At 49.5% G+C, this 22,034-nt stretch overlaps 1 protein-coding gene across 2 annotated transcripts in view; it reads right to left on the reverse strand.

Moving 5' to 3' along the window:
• Nucleotides 1–1,306: 1,306 nt before the first annotated feature.
• GRIK3 (glutamate ionotropic receptor kainate type subunit 3) overlaps nt 1,307–22,034 on the reverse strand; it is a 117,506-nt gene continuing 96,778 nt past the window's right edge. The window contains exons 11-16 of one of the 2 annotated variants that reach the window (XM_063419089.1): nt 20,882–21,105; nt 15,974–16,092; nt 13,960–14,177; nt 7,268–7,490; nt 6,806–7,056; nt 1,307–4,925 (exon numbers count right to left, since the gene is read on the reverse strand). In XM_063419089.1, the coding sequence (XP_063275159.1) occupies nt 4,647–4,925; nt 6,806–7,056; nt 7,268–7,490; nt 13,960–14,177; nt 15,974–16,092; nt 20,882–21,105 (1,314 nt within the window). In that variant the 3' untranslated portion in view covers nt 1,307–4,646. Of the gene's footprint in view, nt 4,926–5,139; nt 5,424–6,805; nt 7,057–7,267; nt 7,491–13,959; nt 14,178–15,973; nt 16,093–20,881; nt 21,106–22,034 lie in introns of those variants that run through there. The other variant, XM_063419091.1, reaches the window with a different exon arrangement.

A 22,034-nucleotide genomic window follows, 5' to 3' on the forward strand; every position in this document is an offset into this window, starting at 1 on the left:
CATGATGCAGAAGCAGCTTTGCAAAGGCATCCGTTGCTTTTACCTTTTTTTTCCTACTTTTTTGTTATGTTCTCTGCATATTGATCAGGGTTCAGAGCATGAAAGTGAGGCTGGGCTCAGTTCTGCCAATCCCCTCTCGGCACCAGAGTCAAAGCTTTGGTTTTCTGGGGGCTCAAGTGAATAGACATGTGAAAGATTTTTGAGGGTGACCCTTAAAAATAATTAAAATGGAAAGGAATTGTCTTTATTTCTCAATGTGCAGGGTGGGCTGTGCCACTGAAGCCCAGAGCCAGCCCTGGAGCTGTGCCTCCACTTTTGGGGTTTGTTTTTTGGCTGCGGGAAGGGCACAGCTCCAATCGTGCTCTCTGCTCCCATCCAGGAAAGCGCAGAGGTTTTCCTCCCTGCCTCAATGTAATAAAGCAGAGTCATAAAGATTTAGACTAATAAACGCTGGCCTTCAGGGTGCTCTCAGCTTTTATCGGGCTAATAAGATATTTTTGACTTACATGGAAGGGAAGAGGCAAACAGAGCTTTTATGAACCTTGCGCTCCGGCACCTCTCTGTGATGGAAAGCTCCAGGCCAACCACGACGGGAGAGAGCTCCTGTGGGTGGCTCTGCGTGGAATATCCAGGTTTAATTACCTGGCTGGTATCAAGCTGTGGGAGGTGAGGGCAGGGAGATTTGCACTGTCCGAGCCTCATTGTCTCTGCCCTCCCTCCGGCCAAAATCGGGACCATCCCTTCCTCCCCATGAGACGGTCACCAAATGTGCCACAACCCCCTTGGTGAGCAGCACCAGGAGCTTTTCCCACCATTTCCCAGGTGTTTGGGTTCATTTGAGGGCTGTTTTTGTCATCATCAGCTTTATGGCTAATAAAATTGGGATGTTGTTAAACAGTCTGAGTTTGGGACAGAACCTGAGCAAGAAGGAAGGGAGATATTGAGCATAAACAGGCATAAACGTCATTATTTTCTAGAAATTATTTATTTAAAATTTAAAACCATATTACTTCATACAGCAAACTGTGCACTTTGATATATCACAGTGTCTTAAAAAGGAAAATAATCGGAATTTTTTCTTTTTTTTTTCTTTTTTATTTTTTGGAAATTGTATTTACATCAGCCTAGAATGATCAGCAAGTAACACAGTTACTATGAAACCAAAATTGTTACAAAATGTTTACAAAAAACTATATTCATAGAAATTCTGCATGTCCACAAAGGAAAATCCCCTGAATGTCACAGAGAATATTTTTTCCTTTTTCCCACCCTTTTCTGATTTTTTTTTGTTGTTTTTTTTTTTTTTCTTTTTGTTGGTTTTTTTTTTTTTTTTTCTTTTCTTTTTTTGAGAAACATGTCAAAGTAAGGTACAGAGCAGAGGGCTCATGATGCCAATGCCTGGGAGTGCCCCTGCCCTGCCAGCTCTGAGCACTCTGGGGACTGCTGTAGCCCACGGTCACTGGGTGCTGGGGTGAGCACTGTGTGAAGCCACCAGGATCCACGATGTCCCTTTGCTGTCACCTGTCCAGAAACCTCTGTGCTGGCACCCAGTCCTGCTCCCAGCACTGAGGTGGAGCAGGGGGTGCCCAGGAGCTGCTTCCTCTTTGCATATTCCATCTCTCTCTGTGTCTGTCCCCTCGACATCGGACCTGACACGTGCTGTTGGTTGACTCCAAATAGAAAATCCACCCCAGGGTGATGCCTTAAGTTTTAATTCCGTGTATTTCAGGTTCTGTGCTGCCCAGGGGTGCAGCTCTGAGCTCACAGTCAGGGTCACTCAGCTCTGCACAGAGCAGGGACACAAAACAAATCCTTTTTCTACTGGAGACCAAGGACAACGGGTACAAGTTTTCAGGCCCAAAAGCACAAACAACGGTGGACTGAAGAGGGAAAACAAGATGGATGAGACTTCATCATCTGAAGCTTTAATTGGACAATTAAACCCCAATATGCAAATGGACCAAAACTTATAAAAATGTGAGACCTTGTGAGCAGTCGTCCCTTTTGTGATCATTTTGGGTCCACTTTGGGTGTAGCCCTGGCCAGGCTCTTTTTACTGCCCAAGGTGTATCCTTAAAGGCCTTTTAATAAATACCTACTTTATTCTCTAGCTCTGTCCAGTCTCTGTTCCAGGTCAGCCTTCCCAAGGCATCAAGAGAAGTTGCTGGCTGTCCCTGCTCTGTCTCATGAGAGAGTTGGGAAAAAGCAAGTGACAAAGGGGCGGTGAGCCGAGGTGACAACAGTTTAGATACAGTTTAATAACCCAAACCCGCTTTTCCTGTATTTCCTCCTCAGTTTTCCAGTCCCTCTGCCCAAGTGAAGAAAGGAACCGAGTTAAACAGCGTTGGAAGTCAGATGTGAGTTGCTGCTAGTCCCAACCAGGGCACGGAGCTCACCGAAGGCTTTGAGGCTTTGCCATGGGGTCTGTCCCTTCCCGAGTCTCCCAACACGTGGCTGTGGGGCTTTGGCCTGGCTGCTCCTCCTCTGGCATGGCTTTGTGCTCCAGGAGCACCCGGGGAGGCTCCAGAGCTCTCCTGGCTGAGCTGCCCCCGGGCCCCACAGGAAGGCTGAGGGCTGGCATTGTCCCCTCAGGTCACAGTGAGCGGGGGCCAGGGGGAAGGGTCTGCGCCGGGCTGGGGTCCCAGCAGCTCCTCTGCCTTGTTTGGATGTTCCCTTGTTGGATGTCAGGCGTTCCAATGAGCAAAACTCCAACACAAAGCCACGATGTAGATGCAGGAATTTGGCTGCAGCTCGTGGCTGGTTTAGGGGAGTAGGGATGGGAGGAAAAAGTTCATCTGCAGGGTTTGATCTGCCTGGCAGTACACCAGAAATTCCAGATGCTCACCTGTCATGTTTGTGAGTAAAATCAGATCAGGCTGGTGTCAATAAATAAATGGGGTTTGTGGTATCAGCAATATTTATTTATTTTTTAAAAAACCTGCCAAGAAGCAAAACGAATGCTGATTTCCGTGGTATTTTACTCTCTGGACATTTAAAGCCGGTTTCAGGCTTTGTTTTCATCTCTGCTTTTTTTTTTAGAGCTTAGAAATCCACAAGGAAAACATGAATTCTACTACTCTGACAAGCCTAGGGATTTGCAAAGGAATAAAGAAAGCATGTCATTAGCTTTGGGAAGCTGCCCCACACTTCAGTCTTGTCTTCTGCTCAAGGTATTTGGGCAGCAAACTATTAAGAATCTGATGGCCATTGCATTGATACCTTTCATCCCTAATTTTTCACGTTTTTTGTGAAAAGGTGAAAATGAATGTAAAATCCTTGCATATCTTTACTTGAGTCAAAGTATGACAAATCACCTGGGTTTGTTTGGGGCCCCTCTGTTGTTTCTTTACATCGTGGAAAAAGGAAAATAAAGACAAACTGTGTTCCGTGATGGGGTGGGGGAGCAGCTCTTCCCCCTTGAGCTAATCTGCTAATTCTGCTCAGCTTGAGACAACCTTCCCCACTGAGCATGGAGAGGAACAGGTGGGGAAAAATCTGAAATCAGCTACAGAGAGGTTTGTTCCTTTGGGCGAGGATAAACTTTCCAGAATGGCCCTGCAGCTCAGGAGGGCAAAGGGGCTCAGTTCCTGCAGTGGCCTCAGCACCCTCTGCACCCATGGCACAGAGCAAAGCTCTGGGTGCAGAGCTCAGGTCCTGGCTGCTCCATCCCTGCCCCACCTGCCCTCCACATCCCTGCTGCAGGTCGCTGTCCCTCGTAGCCCTGCAGGGGAAGGGCGTTGCTGTTTTCTCCACCACTGCTGTTTAAATCAGAGCTTTTAAGCACCTTTGCATCACACGTGTGGCTTTCCGGGTTAGAGTGGGCAGAGGGATTTCCATTTGTTTAATTTTGTGAATGAATCCACAGTGTCCCACTGGCTGCCCGTGGGACATCCCCTGGCAGGGACGGAGCTGAGGGACGTTACTCGAGTGTTACCTTAGGTCAGCAGAGGGGTCTTTGGTAATTCTGCCTAAATTCATCTGCAGGACCAACCTTCTGGGTTAAGCAACCTGAAAATAAGAAGACAATTCATGGAAGATTCCTTAAAAACATTTTAGTGTGTGTTTGCTTAAATCCCATGGAGAGGCTGCCTGAGGGGTGGCAGTTCATGGTCAGAGCAGGAGGGATCCCAGGCTTGGCTCTGCTCCTTCCAGGTCAACCCTGGCTGAGATTCATCTTTCAGGTCCTTGATGCCATGAGAGCACTTAGTCCTAAACCAGGCCCACAGTCCCCTCCCCGTGTGGAGCTGCAGCTCAGCACTGCTGAATTTCATGGAAATTGGTGCTTTTGGCTCTTGGGAGCAGCTCTGCTCCTGCCACTGCTGGAGCCTGTGGATCTGGTTGCTTCCTGTGCTTCTCTGCAGGAGAGACAGAACTTTGCAGGAAGAGTAGAGACAGAGCTGAGGACCTGGAGATGACGGTGTCACCCTGGGCTTGGGCTGGAGCTCGGCACGGGGACTGTGGGTGCTGTCACTCGGAGATCCTGTGCGTGCCACGCTGTGCCCTCCCTGGAGCTTGGGTCCGTTTCAGTCTCACCTTCCCTTCCCAGTCAGCTGCCCTGGATCTGCTGAGGGACGCGTGTCACCTTCTGCCACCACGTGGATGTCCCTCTCCGGATGGCTGCGGCCAGCACAGCCGCGAGGTGAGCGTCACCACGAGCTGCTCGGAGGGCAGGCGCAGCCTCCACCATCCCAGTGCTGGCCGGGTGCCTCTCCCTTTCCCGGACAGTGCATCCAAAATGTGCTGTGTGTGTCGGTGTGGGCCGGGTGCTCACACTCGACCGAGTGCTCCTGGTTATTGCCGTGCTGATGGAGCCGCGCTCGCGGCTCCTCCTCACCCGCTCGGGGCTGGCTCCACTCTGCATCACCTCCGCGTGTTTTCGGTGTGTAAACATCAGACTCCTGCGTGGTGGTTGGGCTCCATGAGGCCTGGAGGATTGAAGCATTAAAAAAAAAAAAAAAAAAAAAAAAAAAAGGAATGAAAAGTAACAAAACAAACGCAAAAAGCCCCAAAGACCCACGTTACTGTCCGTGCTTGGAAGTTCTGGCTCCTCTGCGGTGATGGATGCAGCTGGGTTGCAAAGGCCTTGTTCTTGAAATGAACAAACCAGGCTTTTTTTTTTTGCTTTTTTTTTTTTCCTTGTTCTTTAATCCATTCTTCCCTAGTTAAGGGTGCAATCCAGCCTCGTCTGCCGCAATTCCTTCCCTCCCGCCCGCCCCCAGTGCCGTTCCCTAGGGGAACACGGGTGCCAATCCGGTGTTGCAGGTCATGTTGTCCTTGCCGGGCAGCCGTCGGTCGTTGAAGGTGTGCATGTTGATCACGGCGTCCGTCTTCACCATCACGGCGGGCTGGGGCTTGTGCTTGACCCGGCGCTGGCAGGTGAGCGACAGCCGGATCTCGTCGGCCATGGCGCTGCAGAAGGAGCGCTGGGGACAGCGGGGATGACGCCTTTTAGCCTTTTAGGATTTTTACCTTTTATGATTTTTTTCATGTATTTGTTATCCTGCAGTTCTTTGGTGTGTTAGCTATAAAGCTCCATAGACCGTCAGCTACTGTTCTCCCGTTTTATGTGGACAGAGCAATTCGTCTCTAGGGCTGGGACTCAAGGATATGTTACTATCTCAAGGCCCAAAAAATATAAACAAAAATGTGTTTGGGGAGGGAGCAAACTGGGGGTATCTGAATTCATTACCTGAAGCTGTAATTGGAGGATTAACCCTTGATATGTAAACAGACCAAACTCAGATCTCTCTGAAAAACTCGTGACCATTGTCCAGTTTGGGTGTAGCCCCTCGGAGACTTTTGACTGCCCAAGGTGCATCTATTAATATATTTATTGAAGGTGCCTTCAATAAATACCTGCTTTTACTCTCTCAATCTTGTCTATACTCTGTTTTAAGTAGCCACTCCAAGGCATGGGGGACAAAACTCTGTTACTGCTGCAGTGTTCTGCTCCCCCAGTGGGGAGCAGCGGGGCTGGAAGGGCTCAGCAGAAGGTGACCATGAGGTCTGGAGCTGTTTCAGGCATCAGCTGTGCTCTGCAGGGCTGTGTGGGCACCTGGCTGACCCCTCTCCCTTGGCAAGGACTGTACCTGTGACATGCTAAACCCTGCACAAAGGCAGAGCTGGAGGCGGCTGCCAGAGGTCTGGTGCTGTGTGATCCCTGCGGGGGGCTCGGATGGGTCTGACCCTCCTGCTGCTGGGCAGCTTTCCCTTCTCTATCTGGTCCATCATGAGGGCAGCTGGCTTTGATTTCTGGTCATGCATACATTGCCCTTTTACTGCACCAGGACACCCATGGAAAAGGGAGAACATAAAAGCAGTTCTGTTGTTTTCTGAAGGCTGATCAGCCACTGATGGGCTGGGTCTGTGAGTGTGGCAGAGTTAATAAAACAGTGTGAGGCTTCCTGGTGGGCCCTGGCTTGTTCCTCTTTGAATGGAACTGGGGAGAAGGCATGGATGGACACACCTGGAACATGCAAGGTGATGCATCCACATTCAAGCTGAGAAAGGCCCCTCCTAGGGACTTCTGTCTATATTTTAATGATTTATTTGTCAGCTTGCTCTGAACTGCCCTGCCAATGTGTCCTGCTCTGGCTGCTGCTGCAGCAGACGACCCTGCTCAGAGCAGACGAGACTTTCCCCCAGTGGAGGCCGTCAGAGGGACAGACCAGTGACCCTCTGGGGTTGGTATTTTAGGGGTGCCAGGCTGGATCCCTCTGCCCCCTCCCTGCCTGTCTCTGGGGTGCAAAGCCCTGCAGGGCTGGGCTAAGGGCACTGCAGAGAATCAGAGGGGATCACTCGGTACCTGCTCGCGCTCCGCCGTTTTGCGCAGCTTGTAGATGAACTCCACCATGGCCACGAAGACGGAGAGCACCAGGCCTGCTGCCAGGACAATGAAGATCCCTCCGATGTTCTGGATGCCCAGGGCACTGGCCTCCTTGTTCTCATCCTCGGGGCAGCCATTCCCCCGCCACCACTTCTCCTTCATGACGTGGAGCTTGTCCTCCTCCTGGAGCTGCAGGATGGCGATGGTGATCTTGTCCCTGTATGGTGACCCTGGGGATGGGAACAACGTTATATACAGAGGGAAAGCAGGACAAAAATCCCACCAAGCAGGGAAGGTGTTTGCGTTAGAGCAGTTCAGACCTCTCCTCAACGGGCAGACACTGTAAAATTTGGTATTTTGGAAATTTGCTGCTGGGAGTGGATTACCTTAATGGCCTCTGCTGCGTTTGTGGTCACCAGCCCCCCTGCAGCTGTCACTCACCCATGGGTGTCCCAATGCCGTAGCCTTTGGTGTCGATGAGCCCCCCGATCTGGGTGAGGTTGCAGTTCCTCTGGGTGATGTACTCGATGGTGGTGGACTCCATCAGCAGCGCGTAATCGGCCGTCAGCGTTCGCTGGATCCCCTCCTCGTTGTTTTTGACCAGTGCCGTGGGCTTGCTGCTCATGAAAGCCCACATCTTTTCAAACGTGGAAATTTTGGATTTCTGGAAAAATACCCGCCCCCAGCCCCAAAATAAGAATGAATTCTCCATTTGCTGAAAGCTGGTATCTTTTCAGTTAATAATAATAATAATACTTGAGAACAGACCACACAATGAAGCAACAGTGAATTTAACTTTGCCTTAAACGCCTTCACTGCCCAACATTGTTTGGGTTTATGTTGCCTTAAAGAGAGACAAGAGTTGCAGCAAACATCCCACTGTGCATGAGGTGGAACTGAGACCCTGCCCAAAGCCCTGCAGCCTCCCTTGTCTCCCAGGCCATTGGCAGATCTGCTTAAATGTATTCACTTCCTAACCAGGATTTGTTTACCCTGTAATGTTTCTGCATGCAGAGAGAACAGAGAGAATTTTGGAGGACGTGGTTTTCTCTACACACACTCTATGATATTTTTGTCTTTCCTCAAGCATGGCAAGGAAACATGTCTCCTCTGAGATATGTGCAACTGCCAAACAGATTTAACGTACCCACATAAACAGAAGCACAGAGATATTCAAGAAGATTGTCTTACGGCTAAAAATAAACATGGATATTCTTTCACTATCAGCAGACATTCTGTTGCAAAGGAAGGAATATGTTTTCTAGCTTGCTATTCATGTGAATGGTTTTTTTTCTCCTAGAAAATGTGTTGAGTGAGAGGAAAGATGGTTATTTTACGTCTTGCCATAACATTTGAAAAGTACCATTTATCTACGACCACCTTCTGAGTTGTCTCTGTCAATCATCACAAAAGTCACAGAATCCCAGAATGGTTTGGGTTGGGAAAGACCTTGAAGCTCATCCTGTTCCCCCGCTGCCATGGGCAGGGACACCTTCCACTAGACCAGACTGCTGGTCAGAACTGGCTTTAGTTTAGGAGGATTTTCCAGCACTGTCCTCCTGCCCCTTTGCTGGTCCCAGTGCTCCTGTGGGTCAGTGCTTCTCCCTCAGACCAGCCCTGGAGCAGCACTTGGATATCGAGGTTTGTGTTCCCACTGCTGCCACTGTTTTTTTCTGCCCAATTTCTTGTTTTTCCTAGATCTGTTTTTGCCTTCTTATTTCACAAGAGGCAGCTTAGCCAGCCAAACCTCCTCCTCCATTGTGCTCCTGGGCGAGCCTGGAGCTGGCTGATAACTCAGAGGGCAGATAAGTCCCAGTGCTGTGCCTGGATGAGGGGTGGCCCCTCAGCAGCTGCTGCACCAGGAGTCGCTGCGGCAGAGCTGTGATTCCAGCCGTCGTTTATCTCTCCACAGGTCTCTGTCCTTCCATGAGAAAGCAGGAGATGGAGCCCCAGCCCAGCCCAAGCGCTGCTGCCACAGCTCCCCCTCATTTTCTCAGCATCACCCAAAATGTGCCAGCACAGGTTCTTCTGATAAAACCATAACAAATAATGGTGAGGTAGCTGAAAGTCCCTTGTAATGCTTCATATTCCAAATGCTTTGCCCATCCGCCTCCTTTATTCCAGCGTGCTTAGCAAAACTTAAACAAAAGCTCATCACCCCAAAGCTGGGTAGTGCAGTGCTGTTCAAACAAAGGCTGTTCCTCTGCCTTTAACCCTTCTCCTGACTGAAATACCCAGAGATTCATTTCTTCTCCATTAAAGCTCGTGCTCGTTATAATCCACTTGATGAATGCGCAGCAGTGGATGTGCCGGAGCAAACTTCATTCAAGAGGCAGGATAATCTCCCTCGCTTGAAAACCTGGCCCAGTGCCTGTAAGGTAGATTTGTGGCATCTATCAAACCTCAAAGAGCAGCAAGAAATGTAGCCTCCAAAAGGATTATTAAATATCTGTACATTACAATGGGTAATTGAAATGAATCGTGTGCTCGGCTGGCTGATAAGGACTTGTTTAACATTTATATAGTTCACATCAGAGGCCTCTGGGTTCCTTGGCTCTCCCTCTCTCTTCTTCTCTTTCTGCATTTAATGCTCCTTGGGTGTTGACATAGAGCTTTTAACATCAGTGTTCTCCCAGTTTAGAGCACGGAGCAAAATAAACTGGCAAAAAATCAATAGGCTGCATTTAGTGAAGCAAATGGGACTTGCATGAGGCAGTGGACCTCTTCAGGCAACTGAAATTACATGAGACAGGGCTCCCTGGAAGAGAAAAACCACTTTTTTCTTCTTCTCTTAAATCACTGCTGCTGACCAGCTCGGAAGGACTTAATTGTGTTTGGGATGCCAGGAAGAGTCCAGATCTGTCAGCGTGGCTGTGCTGCTTTGAGCCCACCCCGACCCCTGCACTCCTCCTGGGGCATGCCTGGGCAAGGACGGGGCATTCCTGGGCAAGGACTGGCCAGGAGGATGGAGCTGCTGGTCACTGCTCAGGGTGATGCATCCACATTCAAGCTGAGAAAGGCCCCTCCGAGGGACTTCTGTCTATATTTTAATGATTTTAATGAGCTGCTCAGGGGTGCCTAAAGAGCAGCTGGACAGAGATCTGGGTGTAGGGCAGAGACCCCAACAGGGAAGATGAGCTGGGGGATCCCTCCCAGCGCTGGTCAGGGCAATCTCAGGCTCTAAAACCTAGTTAGGACACTGATTTTCCAAGGGAAAATTCCCCAGCTGTAGTTCCCAGCACAGGCTGAGCATTTGCTAATCCTGGAATCAGCTGTGAGGGCTCTGTTTGTCATTGATCCCAAATCACAGGACCAGCAGGAGCATCCCTGCTCCGGCTCATACCCCGTTAAGCCACAGAACATGTTTTGTAGTTGAAGGAAAAGTTCATTTCTCCCCTTTCTCCTCTCAAGTACTTGGTCCACGCTGCAAAGGTGTTGATTATTGATGGGAATTTGGATGTCGTCAGCCAGGACCACACCTTAGAAATAAGCAAAACCATCTTAGTAGTAATTTAGTAATAAAGAATGCCTTAAATTGTGTTGATTTTGCTGATGTTTCTTCTGTGTTCTTTATTTGTGTAAACATTTTATTTTGCTGGACCCCTGATTTTACCACAGTTTACCTTAAAAATCCTTGCTGGGGTTGGTTACTGGTCTGATCTGGTGTTTGCTGTGCTGTGGCTGGGTGCTAATTTCTTCTCAAGAGATTCACAATTTAATTTTATGAGCTTCTTAAAAGAAGCATATCTCAGTTGGTTGTGGGTAAAGGGACCCTCCTGTGCCCCCACATCCTCCGGAGGGTCCCCAGGTCCCCCTCAGTGACAACTTTGCTGCCAAAGGTGGATGAGGAGGAGCTGCTTGGGTGCTCTGAAGCATTAAGACAAATGGTCTGACACTGGCTTCTTCCTGGCAGAGAAGTTCCCGTGTCAGGAGCTCCGAGGCATCAGGAATGATGGAGATATTGTTAATTATCCAGGGCTGGTGCTCACCCGGCGGGGTCGGGTTCACTCCTGCTCACATCTCTCCCCCTGACTCATGTGAGCGCAGCTCCTCCTCGATCCGTTCAGGATAAATAACACCAGAACTTGATCTGCTGTGCTCTGCATCTTAATCACGCCGTGCTGGTGCTAAATGAGATGTGTGTGTGGAAGCCCCTCCGAAGGCGGCGGTGGCGACGCCTCTGAGTTCATTCTTCAGAGTCACAGCTCAGAAGCCAACTTTAATAAGCAGTTCTGCAGGGCCAGTCACCCAAATCAATTAATGGAATCGTTTAGAGGAGCCCCTGCGAGGCATCTTGCCAAGACATATACGCTTTTTTATCAGCCAAATTGGCAAGAAAGGAACTTTCAGGCTTAAGGTTTTCAATTCCAGCCTGTATGAAAAAAATAAATTGATTTCCACCGACTGAAGATACTTAATCTTGAGGATTTAACATTTCTGTATGAGTGAGTATCTATGTACACACATACACACACTCACACCCAGACTCCAAACTGAGAGCACGTGAGACCTGGCTTTCCATTCAGAGAGGCAGCATCCTCTGCAGGATGGGAAGGATTTATGAGTTATAATGAACTCTGGAGGCTGTTCCTAAATTAATTGGTCCATGTTTATTCCTGTAACTCAATCTGCATTGCCAGGGAGTAAACAGCTTCTCAGAAGTTCTTTTCATTAAGTCAAAATCTGCCAAGATGGTTGGTAAAGCTCTCTCTTCTTCCCGTTTGCTGGGGCTGGTTTGCTTGGGGCCAGATTTTGTGGGAGCAGCATCTCTCGTGGTGGGGCTGTCCTAGAGGTGTCCTGGTTCCACTGGGACCTTCTGCAGTGTCCCTGGTGAGCTCTGCACGAGCTCTTGGGCAGCCTGAACAGGGGTAGAACTGGTCAGAGCTTTGGAAACCATCCCATGGAGCAGCTGCAAGGCATCTGCCCTCCTCTTCCTCCATTGTCCACTGCTCCCCAGGATCAGCCTGGGGTGGGGCTCTCCTGCTGCATTCCTGGGGGGCTCCAGCGTGGGTGGGCACTGCCAGAGGGGCTGCAGGGCCTGGGAGTGCTCAACTTGCAGCTGATTTAACAGGGGGAAATGAAGGAGCGAGACCCTGCTGTGAGGGAAATGACTTTGGGGAGCAGCCAGGCAGAAATTTGGGTCAAATACAGCAGGTAATCCATGGAGAAGGGGGATCCTCATTTGTGTTCTGCCATCAGCCCTTTGTCCCAGCAGTGACAGCGTGTTCAGGGCTGCTGCAGTGCTCAGGGTCTGGAGCTGCAGGAGCGCTTCAGGAGCCACGGCTGGTGTGGGTTTGTGTCCCCTGGAGCAGAGCAGAGGAAGAGAAGGGAAGCCATGGGCTGCTCTCCCATCTGAGGGTGGGTGGATCCTCAGCTGGCCCCTGGAGCTCTGTGCTGTGCCAGGTGTCCCCACAGAGGTGGCACTGCCACAGCAGCTGAACCTGAGCCACCACAGGAATTACCCAGTCGAGCACAAAGACCCTGCTGGGGGCTGGGGGAAATCCTGCCTCTGCCATGTCCCTCTGTGCACGAAGGACAAGTGAACAGAGCATCCCACGTGGGCACTGCACTGCTCCAGCAGCTTGTCAGAAGGGACAGTCCTGAGAATTCATCTCCATACAACAGTGATAATAAAAAGGAAAAGGAAAATATGCTGCATCAATAAACCATGCCAAGGCTGTTAGAAGCCTGAAGTATGATTCTGATGGATAATGATATGAAGCAATAAATATACCGTGTCCTGATGATTGTTAAAAGAGACAGTTTCCTTTTATTCCTGTATAAAACTGGTGTTGGAAAGCGCAGTTAAAGCACACAGTTACAGCCTGCCTTTCCCTGCTGGCTCTTCCAGGTTTATACGGCTTTGGAAGGCACCACCAGGCATCTGGCTGTGCCATGGACAGCACTGCATGGACCAGCTCCGTGGCAGAGGCAAACTGGGCATTCCCAGAGCTGTTAAAGATCAAACCAACCCCTCCGTGGTTCTTTATCACCCTCTGCTGCTGCCTGTCAGAGTCAGGACACAGACTCAGGCAGGACAGTGGCTTCTCAGCCAGATCAGAGCCAAGGGAAGTTGCACAGGAGCAATGCTCTCTATATTATTAAAATCCAGCATAGTGGCTTCTTTTAATGAGCCTTGCCAATTAAACCACTGAGGCCTCGTCAAGCTGCCATCACCCTGTGCGTGCTCAAATCTTGCAGCACCAGGCACAAGCTTGGTAAAGCCTGAACTGCGTCAGTCACATGAATTTCCTTCTGCATTAGGGTGGTGGAGGTGCGTGGGAGCCAGCTCCCATTCCTGAGCCAAAGCCTGGGATCCTCCTTTGGGCTCCTTTCCTTGCCAGGGTGATAATTCCTTAATCATCTCTCATTTCTACTCCTTTATTCTCTCTCTTTTTAAACTGGGTTTTTACAGGCCAGCAGTGGTTTTAAAGGTCATTTTACGTCTCTCAGTTTCTTTCTATTTTTGAGGCTATGGTGGAATCTGACTGACTTCTGAATTTAATTATGCTTTAAATAGAATAAATTAATGCAATTGGATTGTGATGCTCTGGTAGTGTTACCTTGCCCTGGATCTCAGAGGTTAATAAAACTGGATTACATTGATATGAATACCTGAAGGACAAGAAAGATATTTCAGCTGTAAAAAATACTGGTCAGAGAGGGCACTTTGCAACATCTGTCCAGCTGTGGATTTCATTTGGGCTCTCTTTGCTCCTGAAGGATCAGCCTGGGGGCTCCATGGGGCTGTGCTGGCAGGGGCAAGGAAGAAGCTGGATGGGTCAGATGTGGAAATTAGGAAGATGCTTTAGGGAGTGTAAGATTTTTCTGCAGTGCTTTAATACGAGCTGCACTTTGGCACATGCTACGTTTTAGGGTGTCTGTAAAACAGGCTGCAAAACTGTAAAACCAGTTTAATTTTGTAACTGTGACTCCAGTTAACAACAGGGAGGGGGATTTAACCTTGGTGGGACTCAGGTGAGCGACAGTGTCAGTCTGGGCAAGATGTGAGACTGAAGGAGCTGTGGCAAGAGCAGCAGGGGCGGCTTGGGAGGGTTTCTGCCTTTGGATCTTTGTCCTGGCTCCCGTTGGCTCCTCTGCCTGGAAGGTAGAAAGCCTCTGCCTGGTCTCACCTTGAAGAAGGTCATGGTAGCTCCATCCTTCACTGCTCCATACTCTATTTTTGTCTGCTTTGCCAAGTCATCTGCCGAGTCGATGGGGGACTCCATCCTCTCCACCGTCAGGAAGGCCGCAAGGTTGGCCGTGTAGGACGAGATGATAATTAGGGTGAAGAACCACCATATGCCACCAATGATCCGTGTAGACAGGGCTTTGGGCATCAGCTCCGAGCCTGGGGTGGGACAGGGGAGGCAGGGGAGAGGAAAGAGAGGGAAAGAACACGTTTTATATATCTATATTTACATTTTATATACACATATATATAAACGATCAGGTATCGCTGTCAAAACTGCTTCAGCTATGCAATTAAAGCCAACTCATTTTGGGGGAAATTATCCAGACATCTTGCATGCGAGGACATCAGTGGGGTTTTTGTAGCATTTGCAGAAAAACCCTCTTCCTTGATTACTGACCCTGGGTACAGTGCCCAATTTACAGGAAACATCCAAACTGAAGTAATTAACTGGGCTGCTTTTATGAGATTTAAATAGCAAGCTATTTATGAACTTTTATGAGTGTTTTGTTCTGCCATTTAAAAAGGGCTTTGCTTTTATACAGATTATTTTCAAAAGACTCAGTCTGGGGAATGTGTTCAAATACACAAGGTTTAAAAAAAAAATCAAACACCCAGAGAAAGAAACTATCAGGGTCCAGGGCTTTGAATGCCAGCCAGAAGTGGGGAAGCAGGAGATGTTACAGCATAAAAGGTGTAGTGGGTCTGGAATGACTTTTATTGAGCAGGCATGAAGGGCTAAATGGGTTGTGCTATTTTTGTAATCACCCCAAACACCTTTTAAAGCCAGGCAAGAGCTTTGGGTTTGAAACAGCTGTGCTCAGAGGATTTATCAGCCTGGAATGTGCAACAAAGATTGGGCTTTGCAAAGCAATTTTAGGCAGCGTGGCATCAAAGCAGAGCATGGGGTGTAGTTTTCCTCCCTTCAGAGTGCAGCAAGGAGACACCAGGAAGAGGAGGAGTCCTGGATTTTGAGGGTGCTTTGGTTCTCCTCAAGATCCTGCTTCTTCCCTCTTCCATCTCCGGCCCTTTGATGCATTGGATGCTGTGACATCAGCCTGGCTTTGAAATATTTTTCTTCTCAGATGCAGAATTGAGTTAAAAAGAATATAGCTCTTTTCATTTATCAGCATCTGATAAGAGGGATGATTCATCCTGCTAAACCGCCTTGCTGGGAACTGTCACTGTCCATGAGGGCAGCTGAGATCCAGCAGGAATCTCTATTACAGGCAGCAGTGGAGCTCGGAGCAGGAGCTCTGTGCCTGCCACTGAGCTGGGGCTGTGCTTCTTTTGCTCTCTGGATATAACCACTGATACACGGTAAATTAAAGTGTGACAAATGTTTGACATTTTCCACTTATTTCTATTCCTGGGTTTTCTGCAATTAGATCACAGCTGATTTTTGTTCCTTATTCAGAGCTGCTCCCAAGCTCCCCCCCTGCTGCCTTCTGAGCAGATTTATTCTGTTCATTCCATCTCTCCGTTCCATTCACACTCAGGGGTGTAATCCCATCCCTGCCCCGTTCCTGAGGGCCCTGTGACTGTGGTGGCTCACGCCAGTGCCACTGACAGCTCTCCTGAGGGGCTGCTGGGCAGAGGCTCCCAGGGCAGCTCCTCACCTCTGCCCTGGGCTGGGGCAGCTTCAGGGCATCTCACAGTGCTCAGAATGACCAGGGGAGGGGAAAAATGGGCATGGAGCAGAGGGCAAGGCACCCTGTGTGCTGGAAAACTCGCTTTAGAACAGAGAGAGAGACAGGTGAGAGATCCTGAAGCTGAACAAATGCCCTGAATGAACAGAAACAGGAATTTGCAGAGTCTGTGGGATGTGGGTGAGTGAAGCAGCTGAGGGAGATGAAGGCACTGCTCCTCCTCTGAGCACGGAGCCGCAGGAGGGGCTGCCACCAAAACTCAATTTCAATTAAAAAAGCCCTAACAGCAGGTGGGTGCCACCCTACCTTGCTGCATCAGCGCCCCCATCCCGAACCAGAAGCTGTTGAGGAGGGTGAAGTTGTTCTCCACGATGTCGGAGCCCGGGTTGCAGGGGTGGGCGTCGTACCACTCGTAGGGGCTGAACCTGCGGCACACACGGAAACCAGAACTCGTTAGGGTGCCTTGGAGGGGCTCCCAGGACAGAGGCTGGACAAGGCTAAGAAAACAAAAGCAGGTATTTGTTAAGGGCTTTCAACAGATGCACCTTGGGCAGTCAGAGCCTCCCAGAGGCTACACCCAACATGGACAATGGTCATGAGTTTTTCAGACAGATTTAAATTTGGTCCATTTACTTATCAGGAGTTAATCCTCCAATTACAGATTCAGGAAATGAATTCATATTCCCCCAGCTTGCTCCCCTCCCAGTTCACTTTTGTTTATATTTTTTGGGGCCTGAGGAAGTGAGTTGTCCTTGGATCTCAGGCCTGGAGGAATTTTTTGTCTGACCAAAAGGTGAAGACAGTAACTAACACTCTACATGGATTTTAGAGTTATACACTAAAGCAGTACGGGATTTGAAAAATATAAAGGCTAAAATCTTAAGGCGTCCATTAGTCCAGATGTGGCAGGACAAGACCCTAAAGGAACTGGAAAAAAGGAACCTCAGTGCCTCTGGTGCTGCTGTGCAGGGGCTTCTGATCCTCTGGTGCACAGCTTTAGAGAGGAAAAGACAAATTCAGCTCAAGTCACCCACACAGCTCTGAGTGTGTGCCCTGCATTCTGGAGAGCAGAGACCAGGGAGGCCAAGTCCTCCTGAGGTGTCTCAGGTGGCTTCTCCAGAGCCTTTGGTCACTCTGGATCATCTCTTCAACCGTGTCCTACAACAGCACCCAGAGCATGCGATGGTGGAGTGGGATGGGATGGGATGGGATGGGATGGGATGGGATGGGATGGGATGGGATGGGATGGGATGGGATGGGATGGGATGGGATGGGATGGGATGGGATGGGATGGGATGGGATGGGATGGGATGGGATGGGATGGGGTGGGATGGGATGGGATGGGATGGGATGGGATGGGGTGGGATGGGATGGGATGGGGTGGGGTGGGATGGGATGGGATGGGATGGGATGGCATCCAGACATGTGACCTCTTGTATGTAACAGTTCAAAAAAGTGGGAAAAAATGGCATTTTTGATTGACTGAGGGGAGAAGTCTCGGTCATTCTGCAGCAACAGCAGGGACAAACTGCCATTTCAGGAGATTGTCCCATCAACTGCACATGGGAATCAGGGTGGGATTTAGGTCACTGAGAAGTAGAACCTTCCACCATCCTGACGAGCAGGAGTTTGGCTCAGTCAGGGCACTGCCAGAACGCTGGAATGTGGTGACAGTTCACTGTGGATTGGCCCTGTGGTGGGTAGTGGGACAAACTTCTTCCCTGTGGGGATGAATTTCCATGGATGGCTCTGTAGTTCTTGAGCAGGACTGAGGGAATTTCCTGGGAATATCTCTGCAAATTCTGCCCAAGATTGGCAGGCAAGCACTGCCGGGAAGGAGCTCATTTAGCCGGGATCTGGGGAGGATGCTCAACAGGAGAGATGCTAATATTTTTAGAGCTGTTTATTTACATTTTCTGAGAGTCCCAAATTTTGCAGAGATTAAATTAAAAACATAATTGGTATAATTGCTTTTGAACCAGGCATTAATTATCATCTCCGCTTCCTTCTGGAATCCCTGGAGATTCACAACAGCCCCTTCTCAAAGCCCAGCCCACAGCCTGTATCAGGAGATGCTTCCCTCTGTAATTCTCCACCAGATGCAATTCTCCACCACCCAAGGAGCCGGCTCGTGGCTTGGTTCCAGGGGTGCCCTCTCTCAGACACTGGGATGTGTTTGGAGAAGGGCCCCAGCTCTGTGCCAGGAACCTCCTGGCACTGGGGCCTGCCCTGGGCACGTGTCAGAGCAGAGCCGTGGTCCTGGAGCAGCCAAGCATGGGAGGGGTCCGTGGGGAAAACCATGGCTGAGGATGGACCAGGCACAGCCCACGGCTCTGTGGCTTTAGGAAAGATCACCCTGGGCACAGCTGTCCCACTTTTTGCTTCTGTTTTCCACCTTCAAGGTACAGCCCAATGATCTCTCCTTTCCTCCCTGGTTTATCTCACCGTTCTCTGGGCTGGGTTTGGGGTGTGGCTCGTGCTGAGGCTGCACCCTGACACTGCTGCTTGTTCATCCAGGTAATGGTTGGGCTGTCCTTGCTGCTCACCCTCCTCTGCTCTCTAAATCAGAGGAAATCAGCAAGGAAACAACAACCAGGCTGAACTCAGACCTGGCTTTCTATGCTGCTTATTCCTTGGAATTTGCTATAAATTCACACCAGAGGTGGGTAAAGGATGGTGCCTTGGTCCTTTCTGTCAGATAAAGCCAGAGTTCAGGAATTAGATTAAAACTTTCTTGGGCTGCCAATGAAAGACGATGAAAAAGAAAGGGAATGGCTGAGATCAATGAGCCTGGCAAGATGACACGCTGGAGGACTTCAAGGTCTGAGTGAAAACCTACTGGTGCAGCTCAAATGGCAGAGAAATATTCAGAAATGTGCAAAGCAGCCACAGCCTCCTGTGCTTGAGCAGGAAAACCATTAGTGGAAGCAAGAGGTAACAAAGGAAGGAGGGAGAGGAGCTCGTTGACCCTGTACAGCCAGAGCTCCAATCAAGGGGGAACTCAGGATTCTCCGTGGCTGGCTTCCCTCGTCCTCACATGCACAGTGGGCTCTGAGAAATATCTCATCAAAACTGGGATCATTCTCCTGTCTCTGCTGGCTTTTTGGCAGGGAAATTGAAGCATTTTGAAGAGGTTTAAAAGATTGAACACAAAATATTTTTGAGTCTCAATTGCGTCTCCAGAGAAAATTTCAGTGGACGACCCAGTCCTCGCTGCAGTTGGGATGGAGATTAAACCCACCCTGCCTGCCACACAGCCAGAGGGGTTTGGTGGCATTTGGGGGCTGTGTGAGCCCCAGGACAGGGGACAGTTCAGGCACCACAGCCTCCAACACATCATCCCACGGAGCTGTGGGGACAGCCAGCGTTGGTGGCTCTCTGGGGGTTGGGGGTTGGGAGCAGGGGCTCCATCAATAGCAAAGAAAAACTGATTAAAATGACAGATGAACCAAATCCATCCTTTGCCTGCCTCTAAATACTTCCTGAGTCTGTTTTAAGTGGCATTGACCTATGGTTATGGCTTGAGCAGAGGGCTCTGGTGCCTAGTTCAGAAGACTCATGTCTGTGAATTAAGGCTTTTCTATTTTGATTGTGGTTTTCTTCTGAGAATTGGATTTCAGAGGCCTTGCTGGGGTCAACAGCAGATATTGTTTCCATTACTTCTGAATGCAATAAATATTTTCCCTGTGAAACCTCTTGTTTTCCATACCTATGTGTTAAAACAAAATTCCTGCAGAATTTTAATTACCCTGAATACGTGTTGTTCTTTGAAAGAATAGGATGACAGAAGAAATGTAAAGAGAAAACGTGAAAAAGAAACTGCAACTGCAATATTTTATGTCTTTAATTTAGTCCAAAGAATGGCCTGATAGGGAAAAATTGTTCTGTCATAATTGATGTGCTGCAGAGAGATGCTGAGGCTTATTTCAGAATAAAACCTGAGACAAAGCCACAGTTCTTCAGGTTTTCATCCTTCAGCATCAGCCAAAAGCCAAGGCCATGCTTGGACAGATACCCCTGTTTGTGCAAGGTGGTGACTGAGGGACTTCACATCAGGACCTGTCCCAGCATTTCCTTCACCCTTTCTGCAGTGTTTCATGTGCAGAGACAATTTGCACGTTTAACACGCTTTGAAAGTGGGGTCTGGACAATTTGGGCTGGATCTGGTCATTATGAGCTGGAAAAAACCAAACTCTAATGTGAGCACTGCAGGTGCTCGCAGCACTCACGCCCAGCTCGCTCTGCTGCTCTGTGTAATTAGGATATGACAGAGTGAAGGCAGGAAATCTGCTCTAAACGCCCCTCTGGACCTGAGGGATGCTGGAAATTGTAGATTTGTTGTACCATCAGGGTTAATGGAGTCTGCTTGCTCCAGTTCTGTATCTCAGCTCTCCTTTGGCTCTCTAATATCAGCAGATGAGGGAGGAAGGTTTCTGGGGGATGCCCCCAGGAAGGTGGAGCACAGCAAACCTTGGGGAAGAGGGTCTGCGTGGACCCCCAGACCAGGGCAGCAGGGAGAGTTTTGAGATCCCCACTGGTGTAAATTCAACAGGGGATAATGAGAAATCAAACTGCAGAGTGGGCTGAAGAATCCTTCCTGGACGTGGTGTTAATGCAAAATATTCCATCGAGGGCTGTGTGTGGTCATGGAGGGCAGGTGCCTGCAGGAGGGGACAAGAGCTTTGTTTTGATTTGAAAAGGTGAGAACATGGATTGAGAGCAATCCTGGGCTGTGCCTCATCAAAGGCCCCGCGGAATTTACAAGACATGCAAATGTATGCAAATTCTGCCTTTAAACATAGAGGATTTAAACATGCTAATTAGATGCATATTAATTTCACAAACAGACACATTGTCTGATCCGTAGCAACGGATCCTTTCTTTTGATATAGGGAGAGGTTTGTGTGAAAATGGGATGGGAGATGGGAGCTCAGGACCCGGGAGAGGCTGGGAAGGGCGTGAGCAGTGACCAAACAGGAGCATGAATGGACAGTGATACAGAGCAGAGCTGCCCCTCATACCCCTGGAGGTGCTGGTGAGATGGAAAGGCTGCAAAATTTCTGAAACCACGAAAGAAAACCCATTTTAAAATTCTTTCATACTGTGAGTGTTGTGAAAGGGAGCAGCCAGCCCATGGTGATGGAGCAGAGGGGACCTCAGGGGTGACAAGGACTTGATGCTGCAGCTCCCAGCAGGGGACCAGCGTCCCCTTACCTGGCGATGACAAAGAGCACACAGCTGACCCCCAGGTAGGCGAGGAGGATGTACATCCAGATGTCAGGGGAGAGAGGGTTCAGGAAGGAGAACACGCTGGGGTTGGTCCCGTTGGGCTTCCTGTAGAGGATGCTGACCCCCAGGGTCATGAAGGGCTTGGAGAAGTCGATGGCTTTCTCCCGGACGTGAGTGATGGTCAGGGGAGCCACGGCCAGGTCGGCTTTCTGCAGACAGCACAGAGGGAGGGGAGAGGCAGGGAGAGAGGAGGGGTTACACACCGAGGTGTTCCCACCGCCCCTGGAGACCCCACAGCTCTCACACAGCAGAAACAGGCCAAAACCACCCAAAGTGCAGCCCTGGGATTCCTCCTTGCTGTTGCACATTGGTACACGTCTGCTGTGAAATGCAGATGTGGGGGTACAGTGTCTGCTGTGAAATGCAGATGTTGGGTGCATAATGTTCACTGTAAAACGCAGCACAAAAAATGGAGGCATTGCAGCCTCTGCAGCTGCTGCCCCAATGCAACAAGCTCCTCTGAAATGATCAGAAAAATCAGATTTTACAGAGTTCTGCAGTGTCAGTGACCCTTGTTGTGCCTTCTCCTTGCCACAAGACTACCACAGCGAGTAGCCTGTGTGCAGACCTTGCTGTTGGCAGCAGTGGTTTGTTATTGTTGTTGTCCCTCCTTTCATTTGTTGTTGTCCTGCCTTTCAAAAGGAGAGGAGGGTGTGGAGGAAGGCTGCTCTGGCTGGGGCTGCAGGGAGCCAGCGTGGGGGTAAAAGGTCCAATTTCTCTTCCCTCAGTTATTTCACGATACAGCTGGAGAGGGCTCAGTCCCAGGCAGGAATGGTCGGTGCCTGCTGGGTGGGAGGGAGGGAGGTGTGGAGGTCAGACCCTCTGAGGAAACACCATTTAATGATGGAGTCCTCAGCCCTGCTGGAGTGGTCCACGAGGAATTTCAGCTGAGCATATTCTTTATCCTAACAGCTTGCATGAATTGTGTTTGTTTCTATTATTTCTGTTATTTACTAATTTCTGTGCTAATTCAACGAGTGACTCCATGCACCCTCTTTCTGTTGATTGGGCTGGGTTCATTCCTCTCACTCAGCATTCATCCAGGTTCTTAAAAGCCACAAGTAAATATATCCAAGGT

This window comes from Prinia subflava, chromosome 24 (genome assembly GCF_021018805.1).
Source record: "Prinia subflava isolate CZ2003 ecotype Zambia chromosome 24, Cam_Psub_1.2, whole genome shotgun sequence".
NCBI classification, from domain to species: Eukaryota; Metazoa; Chordata; class Aves; order Passeriformes; family Cisticolidae; genus Prinia; species Prinia subflava.